This window comes from Hemitrygon akajei, chromosome 21 (genome assembly GCF_048418815.1).
Source record: "Hemitrygon akajei chromosome 21, sHemAka1.3, whole genome shotgun sequence".
Classification (NCBI taxonomy): Eukaryota; Metazoa; Chordata; class Chondrichthyes; order Myliobatiformes; family Dasyatidae; genus Hemitrygon; species Hemitrygon akajei.
Genome location: NC_133144.1, coordinates 58,051,961 through 58,074,982, shown reverse-complemented (window position 1 = coordinate 58,074,982; position 23,022 = coordinate 58,051,961). Strand labels below are relative to the sequence as shown.

The window sequence follows — 23,022 nt, the reverse complement described above, 5'->3', positions numbered from 1 at the left end:
CAACATGAAATGCTTCCTCTTCACAGACATCCACAAAACAAGGAGCTCCATAGAATGAATGAGGGAAACATCAAAGCTCCGAAGCCCCCCTTCTAGTCACATGCCTTCTTTTTCACGTTATCTATTCATGTAAGCTCTTAGAGCAATACATGGGCTTGCACCTCAAGATTCCTCTGTACATCAACTCTCTTAAGGGTCTTGCCACTTATTGCATACTTTCCTCACACATTCACCTCCCAAAGTTCAATACTTTGCAGTTTACTGGATTAAATTTCATCTGCAAATTAGAGTCATTGAGTCATTACAAACTACAGCAAGAAACAGGCCCTATGGCGCATCTAGTCCATGTTGAACCCTTTAAGCTGCCTAGTCCCATCGACCTGCACTTAGACCAGAGCCCTCCATATACCTATCCACAACTTTGCTTAAACGTTGAAAGCAAAATTGCATCCAACAGTTACACTGGCAGCTTGTTCCACACTCTCACCACACTCTGAGTAAAGAAATTTCCCCTCATGTTCCCCTTAAACATTTCACCTTTCACTCTTAGCACCTGATCCCTAGTTGTAGTTTCACCAAACCTCCATGAAAAAAGTCTGCTTGTATTTACCCCATCTATACCCATCATAATTTTGTATATCTGTCAAATCTCCCGTCTTCTGTGTTCTAGGGATTAAAATTCAAACCTATTTAATCTTTCCTTATAATTCATATCCTCCAGTCTTGGCAACGTTCTTGTAAATATTGTCAATTTTATTTACATCTTTCCTGTAGGTTAGGTGACCAAAATGTCTTTGCCCATTTTTCCATGTGGTCTGTATCCTGCTGAATACTTTGATAACGTTCCTGACTGTTTATGACTCCACCAGCTCTGTGCCCTCTGCACATTTATTAATCAGCTCACCTACATTTTTGAACAAGTTGTCTGTCACTAATCTTTGCTGTCAGGCAGTTTCCTAAGCATCAATACTAATAAGAGTTAATTTGAGAATTTGGAGTGTCTAGAGGAGGTTCACGAGAATGAAACTAGGAATTAAAGGGTTAACATATGAGGAACGTTTGATGGCTCTTTGCCTGTACTTGCTCGAGTTCAGAAGAATGAAAGAGAGATCTTATTGAAACCTGTCGAATACTGAAAGGCCTAGATAGAGCAGGCGTGGAGTGGATGTTTCCTATAGGGGGGGGAGTCTAGGACCAGAGGGGACAGGCTCAGAATATAAGGATTTACCTTTAGAACAGAGATTAGGAAGAATTTCTTTAGCAAAGGGATCACAAATCTGTGGAATTCATTGGGTATATTTAAAGCAGAAGTTGATAGATTCTTGATTAGTAAGGACATGAAAGGTTACAGGGAGAAGGCTGGGTAATAGTGTTGAAAGGGATAATAAATGAGACAAGATGGAATGGTGTTACAGACTCAGTGCTTCATTCTGTCTGACTATCCTTTCCAATTATTTTCTAGCTTCTGAAGGACAGAGTTAATCTTCCATCTTACGATGCACTGGCACAAGTGCTGCCAGATTATGAATACCTCTTTCGTGCTTCCAGTCCAAAGGAAAAACAGAAGATGGAAAAGGGAGAACGGCAGTCACCCGTCAGAGCTCCTGAACTTCCTGAGACACAAGAACCTACCTTGCTGCCAATGAAAAGGTAGGTTGTTTCATTTTAACAAATCCCATTTGTACGGGATCAAGTGATGACTAAACACAAACTCACTTCCTGTATATTGCTGGCAGATTGGGCAATCCATTTATTGATCTTTCTAAAGCTAGGAAGAAAGAAGTGGCAATTAGATAGCAGCTTTTATGACCCAAGATGCAGCCAATGTATGACTGTGTAAGAAATTCAGCAGCTGATTTGTACAAAGTAATATTGCACGTGCAACGACGTGACAAATAAACTGATCTTCTATCTAGTGTTAACACACATAAAGCTGAAGGATCTCAACAGGTCAGGCAACATCTCTGCAGGAAAGCATTGTGGGTTGAGACCCTACATCAGTTGCTCCAGCTTCCAGCATCTTCAGTCTCTGTGTCTCCTTCTAGTGATAGAAGTTGAGGAATAAGCATTGTCCTGGTTATCTAGGAGGTCCAGATCTCCTTTCATATAATACCTTTGAAACTTTTATGTCCACTGGAGAGACTAACTGGACCTTTAGTTTACTTTGGGTTTATTTGGACCAGAGTTCAATGACCTCATCGACTGCATCTATCACCGGGTTCCAGCGCTGCAATTGGTTTCAAATCTGCCATCAATTTTAAACGGTCACCCATCCACAACAGCTATGATATGATGTGGGGAGTGCGGCGATAGTTTCATATATTTTTTAATAACTTTGTGCATAAGAGAATTGCCTTCAAATTTCAGTACATTTTGATAGATCTTTCTTTGTTTCATGATCAGCACACTGTTAAGCAGCATGCCTTCACTTCGACGCTGACAAATCCGCAATTTCAATACATGCTGGAGATCTTCATTTTTCATTTTATGCAGTTTTCTTCTATTTTTCGTTAACTTCTGTTCATGACATTCAGTATGTGAGGTCACTTCTCCTAACTGCACAGAGATCTACACAATGCCTGGGAACCTTCCCTGTGCCTTGTTGAATTTTCCATGTGTGACATCATGTCAGCACTCGAAAAGAAAATCAGATTTCAGAGGTTTTTGGATTTTGGAGTTTTGGACAAGGGGTACTCAACCTGTATTGTCTTTCAGAAAACAGTATTTCCAAAGGATCAGGTATCAGCTTTATACATAATACGTGTATTAGGAAATTGCTGTGATGTGTTGGTGTTCCATGCAGCAGAAAATGACAAAATTCAGCAATTATACTGAATAAAGAATTATATAAAAATAAAGTTAGAAGTACAGATATGGAATAGAATGTGTGTAAATACATTACATAAAGTTTATGATCTAAACAGCATTATAAAGTTGTTTAAAGTGTTTACAATGCAGTGCAGTGACTGAAGTAATATATAGAGTGGGGTGGGGGTGGAGGCTAACTAGAATGGTGGATCAGATTAATTGCCTGGTGGAGGAAAGTTTTGACAATCTGTGAAGTTTTGTTTCCAGAAGGCAGTTTTTGGAAATGGCAGTTTGCTGTGAGAGTAATGTCCACAATGACTTTTCCTGCCTGCTAATTGGTCCTGGACATAGGCATGTCCCGCAGAGATAAGACCATAAGACATAGGAGCAGAATTAGGAAGTTCTGCCCATCAAGTCTGCCTCTGCCATTCCATCATGGCTCTTTGATTACCTCTCACAATCCCATTCTCCTGCTTTCTCCCCAAAATCTTTGATGCACTGACTAATCAAGAACCTATCAATGTCCACTTTAAATATACCAAATGAATTGGCCTCCACAGTCATCTGTGACAATGAATTCCACAGAGTAACTACCCTTTGACTAAATAAATTCCTCCTCATCTCTGTTCTAAATGGATGTCCCTCTATTTGAGGCTGTGCCTTTATTCCTTGTACTAAAGTGCATGACCATACATTTCCCTGCAGTATACGCCATCTGCCACTTCTTTACCCATTCTCCTAATTTGTCTAAGCTCTTCTGCAAAATCCCTGCTTCTTCAACACCACCTGCCCCTCTTTCTACCTTTGTATTGTCTGCAAACTTGACCACTTTGGTATCTATTCTGTCATGCAAATCATTGATGTATAATGTGAAAGGAAGCTGTCTTAACACTGGCCCCATGGAACACCGCTAGTTTTCGGCAACCAACCTTAAAATGCCCCCTATATTTCCTCTCTTTGCCTCCTGCCATTCACCCAATTTTATATCCATGCTAGTACCTTTACTGTAAATCCATGAGCTCTTACCTTGTTAAACAGCCTCATGTGTGGCACCTTGTAAAAGCTCTTCCGAAAACCCAAGTACACAACATCCACTGATTCTCCTTTATCTATCCTGCCTGTTATTTTCTCTAAGAACTCCAACAGATGTGTCAGGCAAATTTCCCCTTAAGGAAACTATGCTGACTTTAGCCTATTTTTCATGTACCTCCAACTACCCCATAAACATCTTAACAGTCAACTCCAACATCTTCCCAACCACTGAGGTCACACTATCTGGCCTATAATTTCCTTTACTTCTGCCTCGCTCCCTTCTTGATGAGTGGAGTGACATTTGCAATTATCCAGTCCTTCAGAACTAATTCTTAGTTTTGCTGTTAATGCAAATAGATGAAATGGAATCTAAATCAGATAACAACACATCATTTGTCACTGTATATGAATGTGCATAGCAATGCGATTGCATTGGAGAATGTGCAGAAAGATATGCCAGGATGTTGCCTCGTTTACGAAGTGAGATTGTAGGGATTTTCTGGGTGTGTATTTCCCTAGAGTGAAGAAGGCTGATAGAGGCGGCATAGTAGTGTAGTGGTTAGCACAACGCTTTACAGTACCAGCAACCTGGGTTCAATTCCCACCACTGCCCTTAAGGAGGTTATCCCCATGACCACAGGGGTTTCCTCCAGCTGCTCTAGTTTCCTCCCACAGTCCAAAGACGTACCGGTTGGTGTGTTAATTGGTCAATGTGAATTGTCCTGTGATTAGGCTAGGGTTAAATTGGGGGGGGGGGGTTGCTGGGTGGCATGGCTACTCTGTGTGGAAGGGCCTACTCTACACTTTATCTCAATAAGTAAATAAATAACATGTTGCATCACTGTCTGGTAAGGAGGGGCTACTGGACAGGATTGGAAAAAGCTGCAGAAAGTTGTAAAGTCAGCCAACTGCATCATGGGCACCGGTCTCCCAGCAACCAGAACATCTTTAGAATCAGAATCTGATTTAATATCACTGGCATATGTTGTGAAATTTGTTAACTTTACATCAGTAGTACAATGATATACATAATAAATAATATAGAGAAAAAAATTGAGTTACATGAAGTATATATGTGTCTATTAAATAGTTAAGTTAAAATAAACTGCAAAATAACATAAATAAAAAAGTAGTGAGCTAGTGTTCATGGGGTCAATGTCCATTTAGAAATTGGGTGGCAGAGGGGAAAAAGCTGTTCCTGAGTTGCTGAATGTGTGCCTTCAGGCTTCTGTACCTCCTTCCTGATGGTAACAGCGTGAGGGCATGTCCTGGGTGGTGGTGATCTTTAATGATGGATGCCACCTTCCTAAGGCATTGCTCCTTGAAGATTTGTTGGATACTACGGAGGCTGGCACCCATGATAGAGCTGCCTACAACTTATTTCAATCTTGTGCAGTAGTCCCATCATACCAAGTGGCAATGCAGCCAGTCAGAATGCTCTCCACAGTATATTTGGAGAAGTTTTTAAGTTGATAAACCAAATCTCCTCAAACTCCTAATGAACTATAGCTGCTGTCTTGCCTTCTTTATAGCTGCATCAATATGTTGTGTCCAGGTTAAGTCCACAGAGATATTGACACCCAGGAACTTGAAATTGCTCTCTCTCTTTACTTCTGATTCCTTGATGAGGATTGGTTTGTGTTCCTTTGTTTTACTCTTCCTGAAGTCCACAATCAGCTCTTTGGTCTTGCTGATGTTGAATGCAAGGTTGTTGCTGCAACACCATTCAACTGGTGTATCTCATGCCTGTATACCCTTTCATCACCATCTGAAACTCTGCCAACAATGGTTGTATCATCAGCAAGTTTATAGATGCTGTTTGAGCTATGCCTATCCACACAGTCCTAGGTGTAGAGAGGGTAGAGCTATGGGCAAAGCTTACATCCCTGTGGTGCACCAGTGTTGACTGTCAGCAAGGTGGAGATATCATTTCCAATCTGCACATATTGTGGTCTTCCGGTTAGGAAGTTGAGGATCCAATTGCAGAGCGAGGTACAGAGGCCTAGGTTCTCTTTGATCAGGACTGTAGGAATGATGGTGTTAAATGCTGAGCTATAGTCAATAAACAACAGCCTGTCACAGGTATTTGCATTATCCAGAATACCTATTCAAAAGGCAATGTGTCAAAAAGGCATCCATCATTAACGGTCCCCATCACCCAATACATGCCTTCTTCTCATTGCTACCATCAAGTAGGAGGTAGTTTGAAGACACACACTCAATGATTCAGTGACAGCTTCTTCCCCTCCCCAGCCCCAGCATCAGATTTCTTAATGGACAATGAAACCATGAACACTACCTCAGTATTTTATCCATTCTTTTTGCACTACTTATTTAATTTAATTTAATTTGTGTACATATATGTATACTTACTGTAAATTATAGATTATATTATTATGTATTGCTATGTACGGCTGCTACAGAATAACAAATTTCATAACATATGCCTGTGATATTAAGCCTGATTCTAATTCTGATTAATTTGCACGCTGGTTACTGTTTGGAGGCCTGTGTATAATTATCACTAAGGTCTGCTTACCCTTACAGTATCTTAACCCTACCCACAAAGAATCAACATCGTCTGATCCTATATCACCTCTTTCTAAGGATTTGAGTTTCTCAACAGAGCCACCCACACCCTCTGTCTACTTGCCTATCCTCTCAATACAATGTGTATCCTTGAAGGTTAAGCTACCAACTATAATCTTCTTTCAGCCATGATTCAATGATGCTCACAACATCATACCTACCAATCTCTGCCACAAATTAATCTACTGAACCTTATTCCATATATTGTGTATGTTCAAATATAACACGTTTAGTTCTGTATTCATCAGTTTTACAATTTTTCCCCATGTTACACTTCAACTCATCCCACTGACTGCAACTTTGCCCTATCATCTGCCTGTCCACCCTCACAAACACAAACACAAACTTATATACCAACTGCCCCATCCTCAGCCCTATCATTCCCGTTCCAATCCCCCTGGCCAAATTAGTATAAGCTCTCCCCAACAGCTCTAGCAAACCTCCCCACAATGATATTGATCTCCCTCGGATTCAGGTGTAATCCATCCCTTTTGTACAGATCATACCTTTCCCAAAAGAAATAGTATTGATCCAGAAATCTGAAACCCTACCCCTTGCACCAATTCTTCAGCCATGCATTCATCTGCTAAATTGCCCTGATCTTACCCTCAATAGCACAAGGCATAGGCAGCAGCCCAAAGGTTACTAGCCTGGAGGTTCTGATTTCCAGCTTTCTACTTAACTCCATATATTCTCTCTTCAGGACCTCCCCCATTTTTCTACCTATTTCATTGGTACCAGAATGTACCACAACTTCTGGTTGCTCACCCTTCCCCTTTAGAATGACATGGACTCCGTCTGAGGCACCTCTGACCTTGGGACCTGAGAGGCAGCATACCATCTAGCTGTGTCTACAGAATCTTCTGTTTGCTCCTTTAGCTATGGAATCCCCTAACAGTACTGCACTCATCTTGTCCCCACTTCCCTTCTGAGCCACAGAACCAGACTCAGCGCCAGACAATAGACAATAGACAGTAGGTCTCATTGTACTTCCCCTTTTCCTAACTTGACTCCATTTAGAGACCTGGTCACTGTAGCTTCCCCCTGTTGGGTAATTCTCCCCCACAACAGAATCCAAATCTGTATACTTATTATCAAGGGAAACAGCCACTGGGGTACTCTGCACTGGCTACCTATTCTTTCTCTCTCTCCTGTCAGTCACCCAGCTACCTGCCTCCTGCAACTTAGGAGTGACTACCTCTCTGTAGCTCCTATCTATCATCTCCTCATTCTCCTGAGCGCCATTGAGCTGCAGCTCCATTTCCTTAACGTGGTCTGTAAGGAGCTGACGCTTGATGCAGTTAGTGCAGATGTAGTTATCAGAGAGACTGGATGTCTCCAAGTTCCCACATCTCACACAAGGAGCATACTACTAGCCCTGGACCTATTTTTTATCATACTAGCTATTTACTAATAGACAAAGAAAGAGAGAAAACAAAGCTTTTTAGAAACTTACTTGGAGCCTCCACCTGTTCTTGCCCAAGCCTGATGAGCCAAAGCCTGTCTACTCTAATACTATCCACTCCAACAATGGCCACTCCACTTACACTTCACTTCTTTTGGTGTTGGTAGACTGCAGCCAATGACTTATTTGGCTGACCTGACAGCTCTCTCTAGTTTTCACATATCATGAGAGGATGCTGCACAAAATCCAACGGTAGCAGCTGATGTGAGGATGCTCTCTATGTTGGCATTGTAGAATTACACCAGTATGTTCCGGGGGAAATGGAATTTTCTCCACTGCCACAAGTGCATCCTCTGCTGAGCCTTTTTGTTAATGGATGAGATATGATTCTCGCATATGAGGTCCTGTGAAATAATGATGCCCAGGAACCTGTCGAAACTGTGCAAACTGTAAGGTTGTTGATAATGAGAGAATGGAGAGGAGACACATTCCTCCTGAAGTTGATATGTATTTCCGTGGCCTTGAAGGCATTCAGCTGAAATTTTACCTACACTGCACTTTATTTGTAGCTGCAAAACTTCATTCTATCTTCTAATTAGTAAATAGGTTTATTATTGTCACATGTACTGAGATAGAGTGGAAAAAAATCCCGTCTTGCATGCTAATCACACACATCATTTCAGCACGTTGGTGCATTGAGGTAATACCAGGGAAAACATTGACAGATGCAGAATAAAGCATTGCAATTACAGAGAAAATACAGTAAGTTGCAAGGCTATAATGAGGTAGATTGTGAGGGCAAGAGTCCATCTTGTTTATTCTAACTACCTTATTTATGACAGAATAAAGTTTTCACCATCTCTTCATTCAAAATTCAAAGTAAATTTATTATCAAATATATGTCACAATATGCAGCCCTGAGATTAATTTTCTTGTGGGCATGCTCGATAAATCAACAGAATAATAATCATAACAGAATCAATGAAAGACCACCCAAATTGGGCATTCAACCAGAGTGTAGAAGATAACAAATTGTGCAAACACAAATAGAAAGAAATAATAACAAAAATAAGCAATAAAAATCAGGAACATGAGATGAAGAGTTCTTGAAAGTGAGTCTATTGGTTGTAGGAACATTTCAATGATGGGGCAAGTGAAGATCAGTGAAGCTATCTCTTTAACTTCAAGAGTCTGATGGTTGAGGGTTAATGACTGTTCCTGAACCCGGTGATGTGAGTCCTGAGGCTCATGTGATAATAATAAACAATACCAATACTATTGGCAGACATCCCTTCTACTGTATAAATGCAACTTCCTGTTGTTATTGTATCCTTTTTATTATGCTTTTGCTCAATCTCCTCACAAAGGATATGTGAAGGGATTTGTCAACTTTCCTTGTCGAAAATGGCACACAAAGAAGGGGTTTTGGGTCCTCGAAACAGTTTCTATTTTTGAACCTCTCTCTTGTTTTGCAGGGAGTCTACAACTGAGGTCAATATTGGAAACCCAGAAATCACTCACCATGAAGCCCAGGTGAGTGTATGTTAGACAGTCTTCCAGTGCCTTAAAATGTTATGCCAACTCAGTGGAATGTGTTTCTTTATCCTTTAGTAACCATCTCATGTGTGTATACAATATAACAGAAAATGCTGGGAATACTCAAAGACCAGGCAATACTCAGATCTATCTTTCAGTATTGTGAGATACTGCACTGTTATAATAAGGACCACTGTAAGTTCGAGGAACGGCATCTTACTTTCTGCCTGACCCTGTTGCAGTCTTCCAGACTGAAAGTGCATTCTAAAAGTAACTGACTTTCTCTGTTTATGTCAGAACCTCTGATTTGTCTAGAAAGTAGTCCATCCATGATATTAGCTCAGATTTTAGCACAGCTGTCCTTGGCTCCAGCTCTGCATTTTGCAAACTTCATATTTTTACTCTTTAACTGCCGTTTTGTTCACTTGCAGCGAACACTAGAGAGCAGCCTGACATCTGGCCAAATCTCCCATCGGTGCTGCTCTCCGGTGCTAGCTCCCTGAAAGATAAACTGAATTGCCTTTGTCTGCAGCTGACCCAGTGTGAGATGAGGAACTGCTGCATGCTTGTTCTTGCAAAAACATGGCTCCAGGACAATATCCCATGCACCATCAATCTTCAGGCCATGCCACTCAAGAACTTATGCTGATATTACTTTGTGTTATTGCAACTATATGTGCTCTGTATGACACTGTACTGTGTTTTGCACATTGGCCCCAGAGAAGGATGTTTCATTTAGCTCTATATATGTGTATGATCAAATGACAATTAAACTCCCTCTCCCTCTCTTCTCTCCCCCACCCCATTCACACAGATGGCTTCTGCAACCTGTCCTCATTGCAACCCTGCTGTCACCCATCAATGATGTCTCTTTTACCCTATCCCCTCCCCACCTTCTCGGAATATTAAAATTGACTTGTTTTCACCCTTTCTCACTTCTGACAAATGGACTTCAATCTGTTTCATTGTTAACACAAAATGATGCATTTCACTGTATGTTTTGATGTACATGTGATAACTAAACTTAATTTCAGTTTTCTAGCATCTGCAGTATTGTTTTTATTTCAAAGTACAGCACTGCAGGAGCTCAGCTAATCCTTGATAGTTCTAAACCAGAGAAAATCTGCAGATGCTGGAAATCCTGCTGAAGGGTCTTGGCTCAAAATGTCAACTGTTCTCTTTTCCGTAGATGCTGCCTGGCCTGCCGAGGTCCTCCAGCAATTTATGTGTGTTCCTTGTATAGTGTTGCTGATTGGTTGTGGGATCTTGCTCTGTGAAAATTGGGCACCATATTTCCTGCACTGTGACTGTGACTGTGACTGTCTCTCACTTGCAGTAAACCCACTAAACCCAATAATGCTGGGGCTTTATAAGGCATTGGACAGACCACACTTGGAATATTGTGAGCAGTTTTGGGCCCCTTATCTGAGAAAAGATGTAGTGGCAATGGAGAGGCTCCAGAGGAGGCTCACTAGAATGATCCTGAGAATGAAAGGGTTAATGTATGAGGAGCATTTGATGGCTCTGGACCTGTACCCCTGAGTTTAGAATGAGGGGGATCTCACTGAAACCTATCAAATATTGAAAGGACTATATAGAGTGGACATGGAAAGGATATTTCCTATAGTGTGGAATCTAGGACCCGAGGGTACAGCCTCAGAATAAAGGGCTGTACCTTTACGACAGAGATGAGGAGGAATTTCTTTAGTCACTTTATTTAAAGTGGAGGTTGATGGGTTTTTGATTAGTAAGGGCATCAAAGGTTATGGAGAGAGGGCAGGAGAATGGGGTTGAGAGGGATAACAAATCAGCCTTGATGGAATGGCAGAGCAAGCTGAATGGGCTAAATGTCCTAATTCTCCTATGTTTTATGATCTTATGGAAATGTAAACTATTAGAGTGAGAGGAGACAAGTTTAAGGGAGTTGATAAGTGCTGTATACCTGGCGGCTGCACTGTGGGGGCACACAACTGTGTTCTGTATTTGGGGCAAGCAGGCTATGCTGGGCAGAGTCAATGCAGCACAAGAGTATCTGGAGCTGGTTCCTGACAGGGTTCAGTGAACCATTTAACTCTTCTGCCCAGGAACAGGTTGGAGTGTGTCCATTAATGGCACCAGTCTAGATCACTGAACTCTGAGGATGTGTTCGGTGTGGGCCCACACGGGAGAGAAATTGCTGCTTAAATTTGCTCTGTCATTTCATCTTTAAACAAAAGGATTCTCCTAAAGAGCCGGCCCAGATACCAGTGCACAGTGTGCTAACATTATGTCCAGCCATTTCTTCACTAAGAGTTACTGTTACACTCCTTACCAACCCATGGTGTTGTGTGTGATGAGATGTTATAATCTATGCATCAGCAGTCTGTGAAGACACCTTCTCTGAGAGGCTGATGTCTCTCACATGTTCAAGATTGTTTAAAGGCAACACGAGTGAATCTGCAGATGCTGGAAATAAATAAAAACACAAAATGCTGGCAGAACTCAGCAGGTCAGACAGCATCTATGGGAGGAGGTAGTGACGACGTTTCGGGCCGAAACCCTTCATTAACCCTCCTGATGAAGGGTTTCAGCCCGAAACGTCGTCACTACCTCCTCCCGTAGATGCTGTCTGGCCTGCTGAGTTCTGCCAGCATTTTGTGCTTTTAGCAAGATTAATGTCATTTCCAGTGCATGAGCGCAAAGGAGACAAAATAAGTGTTACTCCAGATCTGATGCAGCACAAAAAAAACCCCACATAAGACAAAGAATGCAATAATAATAAAATACATAAGATAGTTTATATACTGTACGTAGATTGAGTATATGTCCATAAAGTGATGCTCAGTGCAGGAATGTCTGTATATTAGGTGACTGACATGAAATGATAAAGTAGTGATGGTGGGGGGTGTGGGGGGTGGCTTAGTGGGTGGAGGTGTTGTTCAGCCTTATTGCTTGAACAAAGTAACTGTTTTTGAGTCTGGTGGCCTTGATGTGGATGCTACGTAGCCTCCTGCCTGATGGGAGAGGGTTAAACAGCCCATGAGCAGGGTGGGTGGGCGAGATGCTTCATTGATGTTACTGACCTTTTGCATATCGACGTCCTTGATGATGGATAGGTTGGTACCAGTGATGCGTTGGACAATTTTGACTACCCGTTTTAGAACTATCCTGTACACTGCAGTACAGCTTCTGTGCCGAGCAGTGATACAGCTTGTTAGGATTCTCTCTGCTGTGCATCTGTAGAGTGTGTATGCATGTGCATAGTCAAACTCCCTTCAGCTTCTTCCGAAAGTAGAGGCATTGGTGAGCTTTCCTGATTGTGCAGAAATTCCACCTCCTCTCTGTAGACCATATCATCATTGTTGGTGATGAGCCCTACCACCGTTGTGTCGTTGCAACTGTCACTCCACTCTTCAAGAAGGGAGAGAGGGAGAAGAAAGGAAACTATAGGCCTCAGTGGTTGGGAAGATGTCGGAATCAATTATTAAGCATAAGATCTCAGGGTACTTGGAGGCACATGATAAAAAAATGTACTTAGCATGGTTTCCTCAAGGAAAAATCTTGCCTGACAAATCTATTAGAATTATTTGAAGAAATAAAAAGCAGAATAGATGAAGTAGAATTGGTTGATGTTGTATATTTGGATTTGCAGAAGGCCTTTGGCAAAGTGCCACATATGAGGTAGCTTAACAATCTATGAGCCCATGTTATTACAGGAAAGATTCTAGCATGGATAAAGCAGTGGCAAATTAGCAGCAGGCAAAGAGTAGGAATTAAGAGAGCCTTTTCTGGCTGGCTGCTGGTGATTAGTGGTGTTTCTCAGGGGTTTGTGTTGAGACTGATCCTTTTTACGTTACATGTCAATGATTTGGAAGATGGATTTGATGGCTTTGATGCAAAGTTTGCAGACGATATGAAGATAGGTGGAGGGGCAGGTAATTTTGAGTAAGTAGAGAGGCTACAGATGGAATTAGATTAGGAGAATGGGCAAAGAAATGGCAGATGGAATACAGTGTCGGGAAGTGTATGGCCATGCACTTAGGTAGAAGAAACGAAAGGGTTAATTATTTTTGAAATGGAGAGAAAATACGAAAAACTGAGGTGCAAAGGGATTTGGGAATCCTTGTGCAGGGTTCCCTAAAGGTTAATTTGCAGGTTCAGTCTATGGTGAGGAAGGAAAATGCAATGTTAGCATTCATTTCAAGAAGGCTAGAATATAGAAGCAAGTATGTAATGGAGAGAATTTATAAAGCACTGGTGAGGCCTCTCTTGGAGTACTGTCAGCAGGTTTGGGGGTCTTATCTTAGAAAGGATATGCTGAAACTAGAGAGGGTTCAAAGGAGGTTCATAAAAATGATTCCAAGATTGTATGGCCCGTCATGTGAAGAGCATCTTATGGCACTGAGCTTGTGTTCACTAGAATTCAGAAGAATGAGGAGTGACCTCATTGAAACCTATCAAATAGTGAAAGGCCTTGATAGGATGGATGTGAAGAGGATATTTCCTATGATGGGAGAGTCTAGGACCAGAGAACACAGTCTCAGAATAGAGGGGTGAGTTTTTAGTATGGAGATGAGGAGGAATTTGGTGGTGAATCTGTGGAATTCTTTGCCACAGGCAGCTGTGGAGGCCAAGACTTTATGTATATTTAAGGGAGAGGTTGATAGATTCTTGATCGGTCAGGGGATGAAGGGATACGAGGAGAAGGCAGGAGATTGGTGCTGAGAGGAAAATTGAATCAGCCATGATGAAATGGTGGAGCAGATGCAATGGGCCAAATGGCCTAATTCTACTCCTATACCTTATGTTCTTATGCTCATCGGCAAACTTGACAACGTGGTTACTCAAGTATCTGGCTATGTAGTTATGTGTGAGTAGATCGTACAGCAGTGGACTCAACAGTTTTTACACACTGCCATTAGGGGTTACAAATTCAGATAATATGCGTAGCTAATGTACATAAAATATATAATTACTTAGCCCATTCTTTGAAACTGTATAATAAAAGTAGTGAAGCTAGTGGAAAATCCCCAAATTTTTATTATTATTTGTCGGAGTCTTCTCTGTAGCTCCAACCCTCAATCCTGTAGACACATTGTACAACTCTAGAGTGACGGTAGTACAGCTGAAGTCCCGGTCAAATGCTAACTGTTACAGCTGGCAGATTTTTATGGCTTCCACTTTGAATGGAATATCCCCTCTCCCTCCCATCCTTCTATCTCACTCTTCATTCTCTCCCACTCTTTCTCCCTTTCATCCTTCTCACTATTCCCCCTTCTCCCCTCGCTTCTCCCCCTCCAGCACCTCTGCTCCCAGCTCCTTCACCTCCCTTCTCCCCCTCCCTCCTGTTCACTCAGTCCCTCCACTCCTTTCTCCCACTCGCTCCCTTTCCCTCCCTTTCATTCACACTCCTCCGTTTCCCCCTTGTTCCCACCCTCCACAAACTTGCACCTCATTCCTCCCCTCTATCCCCCTCTCCCTCTCTCAAACCCTCCTCCACAAATTCTTCCCCAAACTCTACAACCTTCTCTCTCCCCTCCCCTCCCTCAAACCTATCTCTCTCCAGCTCTCACTCTCTCTCCACTCCTTCCCCTCTTCCTTCCTTTCACCTCACCTCCCCTCCCCTCTCCCCCTGCCCCTTCCCCTCCCTTATCCATCTCCTCCTCCCTCCCCTGTTCTCCTCCCCTCCCTTCTCCCTCCCTTATCTACCTCCTCCTTTCTCACTTCCCTTCTTCCACTCCTCCCTCTCCTTCCTCTCCCCCTCTCTCTCCCCACTCTTTCTCTCCTCCTCTCTCTGCTCCCTTTCCCCTCCCTCTTTCCCCTCCCACACCCTCTACCTCCCTCTCCCCTCCCTCTGTCCCCCTCTCCTCCTCCATCTTCCCCTCCTCCCTCCACTCTTCTCTCATCTCCTCTCCCTGCCTTATCTACCTCCCCATTCCTCTCCTCTCTCTCTAGCCTCCTAATCCCCCTCCCTCACTTCCCTTTTCCCCTTCCTACCCCTCCACTCAACAATCCACCTCCTTCCCTTCACAATCCCCCTCTCCTCTCACTCCTTCCCTGCTCACCTCCCCTCCCCTTCTCCTCCCTCCCCTACCTTCTCTCCCTTATCCACCTCCGCCATCCTCATTCCCCTCTTCCCTCCCCTCCCTTCACACTCCTGTCTCCCTTCTGTCTTCTCCCTCGCCCTACCCTCTCCTCTCCCCTCCCCTCCCCTTCCCTCCCTTCCCTTCTCCCCCTCTGTTCTCCCCTTCCCTCTCTTCTCCTCATCCCTCTGTCCACTCTCTTCCTTCCCCCTCTCCTCTCTCTCTCTTGTGCTGTCCCTCCCCTCTCTTCCTACCCTTCTCCTCCCCCTTGTCCTCATTTGCTCTGGGAGCAAGTGTTAGGCAGGGAATCTACATCCGTCATGTTGCTGGGAGGGAGGGATAGATTTATTCCCATACTGTCTACGAAAATTGGATGAATTAGTTCTATTAATTAATTTCATTGTATAGTTAATTTGCTTGCCAATCGGGGAAGTGATAGCTATAGTAAGCCAGTGCTGTGTTGCAATCATGGAATGTGTGTTCAGGGGATTCTTTAATGGAGCACTCAGTTCCTTTAACCCTCTTTGAGGGTTTGATGAAGAGCATAAAAGTCAGGAGCTAATTGATGGGGATATTAAACAATATTGCAGGATGTTGCATTAACTAATAGCATGGTTTGTTAGTTGAGCCTCAGCATCTATTTTGTATCGTATCAATATAAGAAATGGAACTGGAACTGTGAAGCTGGTTTATAGTTGTCCCAGTACTGAGCTTTGCTCTGCGAGCCATCCATACAATTTCATCACATCAGTACATGAGGTTAATACGAGGGAAAAGGAATAACAATACAGAATAAACTCTTACAGAGACAGTGCAGTGCAGAGAAAGAGTAAAGTGCAAGGGCCCTGACGAGGTAGATCATGTACTCACAAGTTCATCTTTATCGTACGAGAGAGCTGGTCAAGAATCTTAGAGTTGTGGGAAAGAATCTTCGTGCAGTGAGATAGAAGCTGTCCTTGAGCCTGGTGGTGTAAGTTTTCAATCTTCTGTATCTTCTCCCTGATGGAATAGGCCAGGGGTGCTACAAGGAGAGAATGTACAGGGCTGGAAGGGTCTTTGATTATGCTGTCTGGTTTACTAACAGACCTGCAACCTTACCATAGGATTTGGAGGCTTGAGTGCCTCAGTGACCCGGAGAGCTATGTTGGCTGGAGTCAGAGCTTTATGCTTTGGCTCTTGGTAGGGTCACCCATGCCAACAGGTCAAAGGGTATTTTCCAGACTAAGAGCAGTCCATCGGTCCTCCAGGTTCGCGTGTTTTGCTCAGGGTTAACAAATCTGACTGGTAAAACAAAATTGTTACGGAAACTTCAGTGAATAATCCTACATCTGTGTACAACGGTATTCCTGAGTTTCCACCCGGACTGACAGTAGTGAAAACTGAGTTACTGACATGATGAAGGAATCCCTGAAACCATCAGAGATGGAGGGCCTTCATTGCTAACCTAAACGCCAGTGGCATAACAGGCAGTAGGCTTACTGACAGAGTCCGAGAAGGGGTTATTCAGCATTTCAGATACCACAGCAATCTCTCAGCGCTCCGCTGAGCTACAGGTAAAAGGAAACTGACTGTGACAAAGGAAAATGTTGTAATCTGATGTTACCTGGGATTCAGAAGAGAAGACAACATATAACCCAGTGACTACCATCTCACAGCAGCAATAACCAGACTTTTCTGTGCTTCAGTTTGTCAATTGGTGACTGTTCCCCTGGGATACCATGGAGAAGTGTCCGTTTGTTTCACTGATGTCCTTCAGGGAATAAAGGGTTATGGGGAAAAGGCAAGGAGATGGAACTGAGCCCACAGCCAGATAAACCATGGTCTTGTTGAATAGTGGAATGAGCTCAACGGGACAGATGCCTTCTCCTGCTCCTAGTTCTTATTATCCATGTACCTATGCTGTACCTTTGATTCATTAGTGTACTTATCGCAATCACTGTCTCTGGCAGAGGAGTTGTTCTTTGACTGCTGACCTTTGTCTCCTCAATGGCTGACATATGACTCCAAACACACCAATATGGCTGACACTTAACTGCCCCCTTCAGGTGGATAATAAATGCTGGCATTGCTCGAGATGTTCGCATCCCATGAAATTGTGTCCAGGGGACGTTTTACCTCCTGCTGAAGGAGAAGACAGGGCTAGGTTTAAACATCACAGATACACAACCACTCCAGAAGCACGTACCATAGGAGAACTTTCAAAGGAGATGTCAAACCAAGACCCTGCTCATCCTCTTGGATGAGTGTAAAAGACCCTCTTGTGCTGTTGAAAGTAAACTGGCTTACTTATTGCCCGTTACACCACTGGCATTTAGGGCAGCAATGAAGATCCTCCATCTCCATCTGTCCTTGGCCACTCAGATGTAGAAGGATTCTTCACTGGTGTTTCTGTAACAATTTTTGTTTTACCTATCAGTGTTGTCAGCCCTGAACTGAATCCACAAAACTGGAGGACTAGTGGATCACTTTTATCTGGCCTTTCCCCTTTGACCTGTCTGGCATGGATGACCCTACCAAGAGTCAAAGCATAAAGCCTTGACTCCAAACCATGACAAGGTTTCAATAGGTACATTTAATGTCAGAGAAATGTATACAATATACATCCTGAAATTCTTTTTCTTCACAAACATCCACGAAACCAGATGAGTGCCCCAAAGAATGAATGGCAGTTAAACGTTAGAACTCCAAAGCCCCCCCAGCTCCTTCCTCCCACGCACAAGCAGCAGCAAGGCAGTGAAACCCCCCCACCAGTGCCCCCCACCAACCACTCAAGTGTCAATAAAGACACAGACTTGCAGCACCCCTAAGACTACTTGTTCACCCAGCAATTCAGCGTACCACAGGGTCTCTCTCTCCCTAATAAGGGAAAAAGAGGTGTTCCCATTTCACAGGGAGAGAGGAGGCTCAACAAACAACTCACTGATTTATGATGTTAAAAGTCTGTTGCATCGCTTTTTCTGAGCTCTGCGCCCAGAGAGTTGGCCCCAAGGCTCCGGTCTCGGGACACACAGCCCACGGCAGCTAACCTACTGCTCCTGATGTTCCGTGATCTCCTGCGACGCCTCAGTCAGGGGCACCGGCCTTGAATCAGCCCGTCTCTAGAGCCACAAAACTCTGGCACCCTGAAGGTGTGCTTGTCTTCTAGGCCACGTCCTTGGGATATCAAAGAGTGGCCGGTCGAGAGGCCCTGAGAGCGGGTCCCATTCCTGCAAAGAACTGAAGTCAGTGTGTAACTCTGAAAAGGGTAAAAAGAGATATCAAAGATAGAAATAGAGCTGTTGCCAAAGATGCAAGCAAAGGCGTCGCCGTTTAGTGCCCTCATCAAGTTGTGGTTCTCCTGGAGCATTCAAAGAAAAGAAGAGTCGGTGGATTATTCCTGGGATCAGTGTTTATATCTCACCCAAGATCAAGTGGATTGTTAAACTAATTAGAATCATTGAGCAATTCAGCATGGAGAAAAGGCCTTTCATCCCAACTCCTGAATGCTACCAATTTGCCCATCTAAGTTAGTCCCATTTGTCTGAGTTTGGCCTATATCCCTCCCAATTTTTTTCCCTGGACATGGAAAGGGAAGTAGGGCAAGCTCAGGAGGTGGCTTTTCTGAGCATGGAATGAATTGGGCTGAAGGGTCTGTTTCCTTAGAGTGGATGTTCCCAATAGTGGGGGAGTCTGAGACCAGAGGGCTCATCATCAAAGTAGATGGGCATACCTTTAAAACAGAGAAGAGGAGGAAATTCTTTAGCCAGGGGATAGTGAATCTGTGGAATTCATTGCTACAGATGACTGTGGAGGCTGTCATTGGGTATATTTAGAGTGGATGTTGATATTTTCTTGATTAATGAGGGCGTCAAAGGTTACGGGGAGAAGGCATGAGAATGGGGTTGAAGGAGAAAATGTGCGTGGGTGGATGGGTCGGTCATAGGGGGGAGAAACAGGGCTTCATTTGCTGTCTTTACTGTGTTGTTTGTGTTCTGTGTGGTTCTGCTGAGCATTGTGGACATGCTATGTTGGCACTGGAATGTATGGTTGCAGTTTGTTTTAGAGATACAACACAGTAGCAGGTCCTTGAGGCTTTACGAGCCTGGACCATTCAATTACAACCATGTGACCAATTAACCTACTTACTCTGGAATGTGAGAGGAAACCGGAGCACCCAGACGAAACCCATGTGGTCAGGGGGACTCCTTACAAGCAGCAGTGGGAATTGAACCCCAAATGGTGATCGCTGGTTCTGTAGTAGCATTATGCTAACTACTATGCTGTTGTGCCACCCACTTGTGGACCACCCCAAGCATATCCTTGGACATGCTGGTTGTTAACTTAAACAATGCTTTTCAGTGTATGATTCAATCTACATTTGATAAATAAATAAATCTGAATTTGCATCTGCGAAAAATAAGCCATGATCGAATGGAAGAACAGAATCGATGGGCCAAATGGCCTAATTCTGCTCGTATGTCTTATGATCTTATAAAGTTTTGGAATGCCCTGAGAATGTAAAATGTGCAAAGGATTCAAGATTCAAGATTGTTTAATGTTCTAGTACACAAGTGTAAAGGAGAACAAAATAATAGTTACTACGGATCCGATGTAGCTCAAAGAAAACAATAATTTAAAAAAACACAATCAACGTAAGTACATAAGATGGCTTATATACCAGGGATTCCCAACCTGTGGTCCACAGACTCTTTGCTTACTGGTATTGGTGCATGGCAAAAAGAAAAGTTGACAATCCCTGGTATATACATAGATTAATTATATGTTCATAAAGTAACGTTAGGCACAGGAGTGTCTGCACATATATAAGGTGACTCTGAAAGGAAATGATGAAGTAGTGGTGGAGGGGTGGGTGGAGGTATTGATCAGCCTGACAGCTTGGGGAAAGTAGCTGTTTTAGAGTCTGGTGGTCCTGGGTCCCTGGCGTGAATATTACACAGCTCTCCTCCCTGATGGGAGTGAGACAAATAGTCTTTTTAAATGCTGTGCAGTGGTGTCACTGAAATTCTTTCTTTCTGTAGATCTGGCCTGCAGTATTCTCCCCCAAGAGATGTTTTGTCTTCTCTTCATCAGTTCAGTATCACAGTCTGTACATAAACAGCTGCCAGTTCCGTAGGCTGCAAGAGGCCTTGATATGGCAGTGATGTGTGATAATACCTTGTACCTCATTTCCTGATCTCATGTCAGCTTTCACGGGCTGGTCCTCTTTGTACACTTGAGGTGGGGGGAAGGGAGCAGTTTCGTTTGACAAGCTGACATCTTTATTTTGACAATAGCTGCTCAGGACATGGAATGCCCCTTCCAGCTGCTTTCCTCTATCTATAACAGGACGTTATCCCTGGAGTATAGCAAACTGTGGGTCAGGTAGTTCGGTCATTTCCTTCAGTAGCGTGTTGGACCTGCTTGCAAACTAGCGGGAGAGTAGACCGGAGCTTTGGGATGGCGCAGTACTGTACTGCTTAACATAACACTGTTAGAACACCTACAACCTGGGTTCAATTCATGCCGCTGTCTGTAAGGAACCTACTAGCCTGTACGTCTTTGGAATGTGGGAGGAAACTGGAGCACCCAGAGGAAACCATGCAGTTACAGGGAGAATGTACAAACTCCTCACAGAAAACAGCAGAATTGAGCTCAGATCACTAGCACTGTCGAGTTTGCCACCCTTTGCAAGGTTAGTCAAAGGAATTACTCTGTTTTCACCGGTGTTTGCCTGAGAATAAGTGGTTTATCATGTTACTCGGAGCATCCTCTGCTCCTCCAGCACCAGACATTAGCAATCGATGACTTGAAACATTAACTCTGCACCCGTCCCTGCAGATTCTGTTTTTATTTCAGTTTCCCCAGCATCCGCAGTTCTTTTTCATTTCCAGGGCTACGTCACTGGAGGGCAGGATTGAACCCCATGAAGCAGCAGCACTACCTGCTGCACCACCCTGACGTATAGTGTCATTGTGTTGGTTGGCGTTTTATGCTGAAAGGCAAGAAAGTGAACTCATAATGCAATTCTTTCGTGACACTGAGAGCCAGCAGGCTTGAGTGAGCATTAGAATTAGAATCAGGCTTACTATCACTGACATACAGTATGTCATGAGATTTGTTGTTCTAATGGCAGCAATAGAATTTATTAATTCAATCACAAGATGCTGTGTTGTATGACATGTGCGATCATGGTCTTTCCATGACCATGATTGCTTGTGGCAAATTTTTCTACAGAACTGGTTTGCCCTTCTTCTGGGCAGTGTCATTACAAGATGGGTGACCCCAGCTATTATCAATACTCTACAGAGGTTGCCCTGTGTCAGTGGTCACATAACTGATATGCACCAGCTACTCGTATGGCCTTCCACCACTTGCTCCCATAGGTTCACATGATCCTGATTGAGGGTGGGGTGGGGGGGGGGGTGAAGAAGGTGTTACACCTTGCCCAAGGGTGACCTGTAGGCTAGCAGAGGGAAGGAGCACCTTACACCTCCTTTGGTAGAGATGTATCTTCATCCTGCCACCCAAACAGTACAAGACAATACATAACAAATTACAATACTATAAGTTACAGTGAAATGTAAAACAAGTAGGTAGTGCAAGAGAGGTAAAGTGAGGTAGTGTTCATGGGTTCATGAACTGTTCAGAAATCTGATGGTGGTGGAGAAGAAGCTGTTCCTAACACATTGAGTGTGTGTCTTCAGTCTCCTGTACCTCCTCCCTGATGTTAGTAATGAGAAGAGGCCATGTTCTAAATGGTGAGGGTCCTTAATGAGGGATGCCTTCTTATTGAGTTTTGACTTTCCTATCCATGGCATTTTTCGAAGCTGTCCTTGATGAGGCCTGAGCCAGTGATGGAGGTAGTAGATAGGATGGTTAAGAAGACGTATGGCATGCCTGCCTTCATTGGTCAGGACACTCAGATTGAGATTAATGAAGTCATGTCGCGGATATATATGTCTTGGTTAAGCTGGATCTTTAGTAGAATATGGGGGCTTTAGAAAGAATGCAGAAGAGGTTTGCAGGATTCTATTTGGAATCACAATCAGGTTTATTATCACTGACATATGTCATGAAATTTGTTGTTCTGTGGCAGATGTACAGTATAAAACATTAAAAAGTACTATACAGTAAGTCGCAATATAAAATAAAATCAATAAATAATACAAAAGAGGTAGAGCAGTTCATGGACTGTTCAGAAATCTGATAGTGGAGCGGAAAAAGCCGGTCCTAATAGGCTGAGTGTGGGTCTTCAGGCTCCTGCACTTCCTGTGCTGGAGCCACAATCCCAGGGCCGATGGTAGACCCGAGCCAAAGGGCCAGACCTCTGTCTGTGCTCTCTGATTACCCGACAGATCCTCAGCCTTGATATCAGATAATTGAATGTGGACTCAGCATTGAACTCATGTCCGACAGCTGAAATAATCTGATGAACTGCTCGGACACACAGCAAGTCAGTGGAAACAAAGAGCTTGCGCATAATGTAACAAGGACGGAAAGCTTTAAGTGAATTTAATGTCCTAATCCAATCTCAGAGTTATGATGATATTGGTAAACTGAAGGAGCTTTGCTTTTGATGATCTATGCTGTCATCTGAGCGCTTTGATTAGA

General features: G+C 43.4%; 1 protein-coding gene across 1 annotated transcript in view; it reads left to right on the top strand.

Annotated features, from left to right (window-relative positions):
* ccdc33 (coiled-coil domain containing 33) overlaps positions 1-23,022 on the top strand; it is a 344,809-nt gene that overhangs the window by 250,518 nt on the left and 71,269 nt on the right. Inside the window, exons 14-15 of the mRNA XM_073025746.1 lie at positions 1,463-1,650; positions 9,310-9,367. Coding sequence (XP_072881847.1) covers positions 1,463-1,650; positions 9,310-9,367 — 246 coding nt within the window. The remainder of the gene's footprint in view (positions 1-1,462; positions 1,651-9,309; positions 9,368-23,022) is intronic.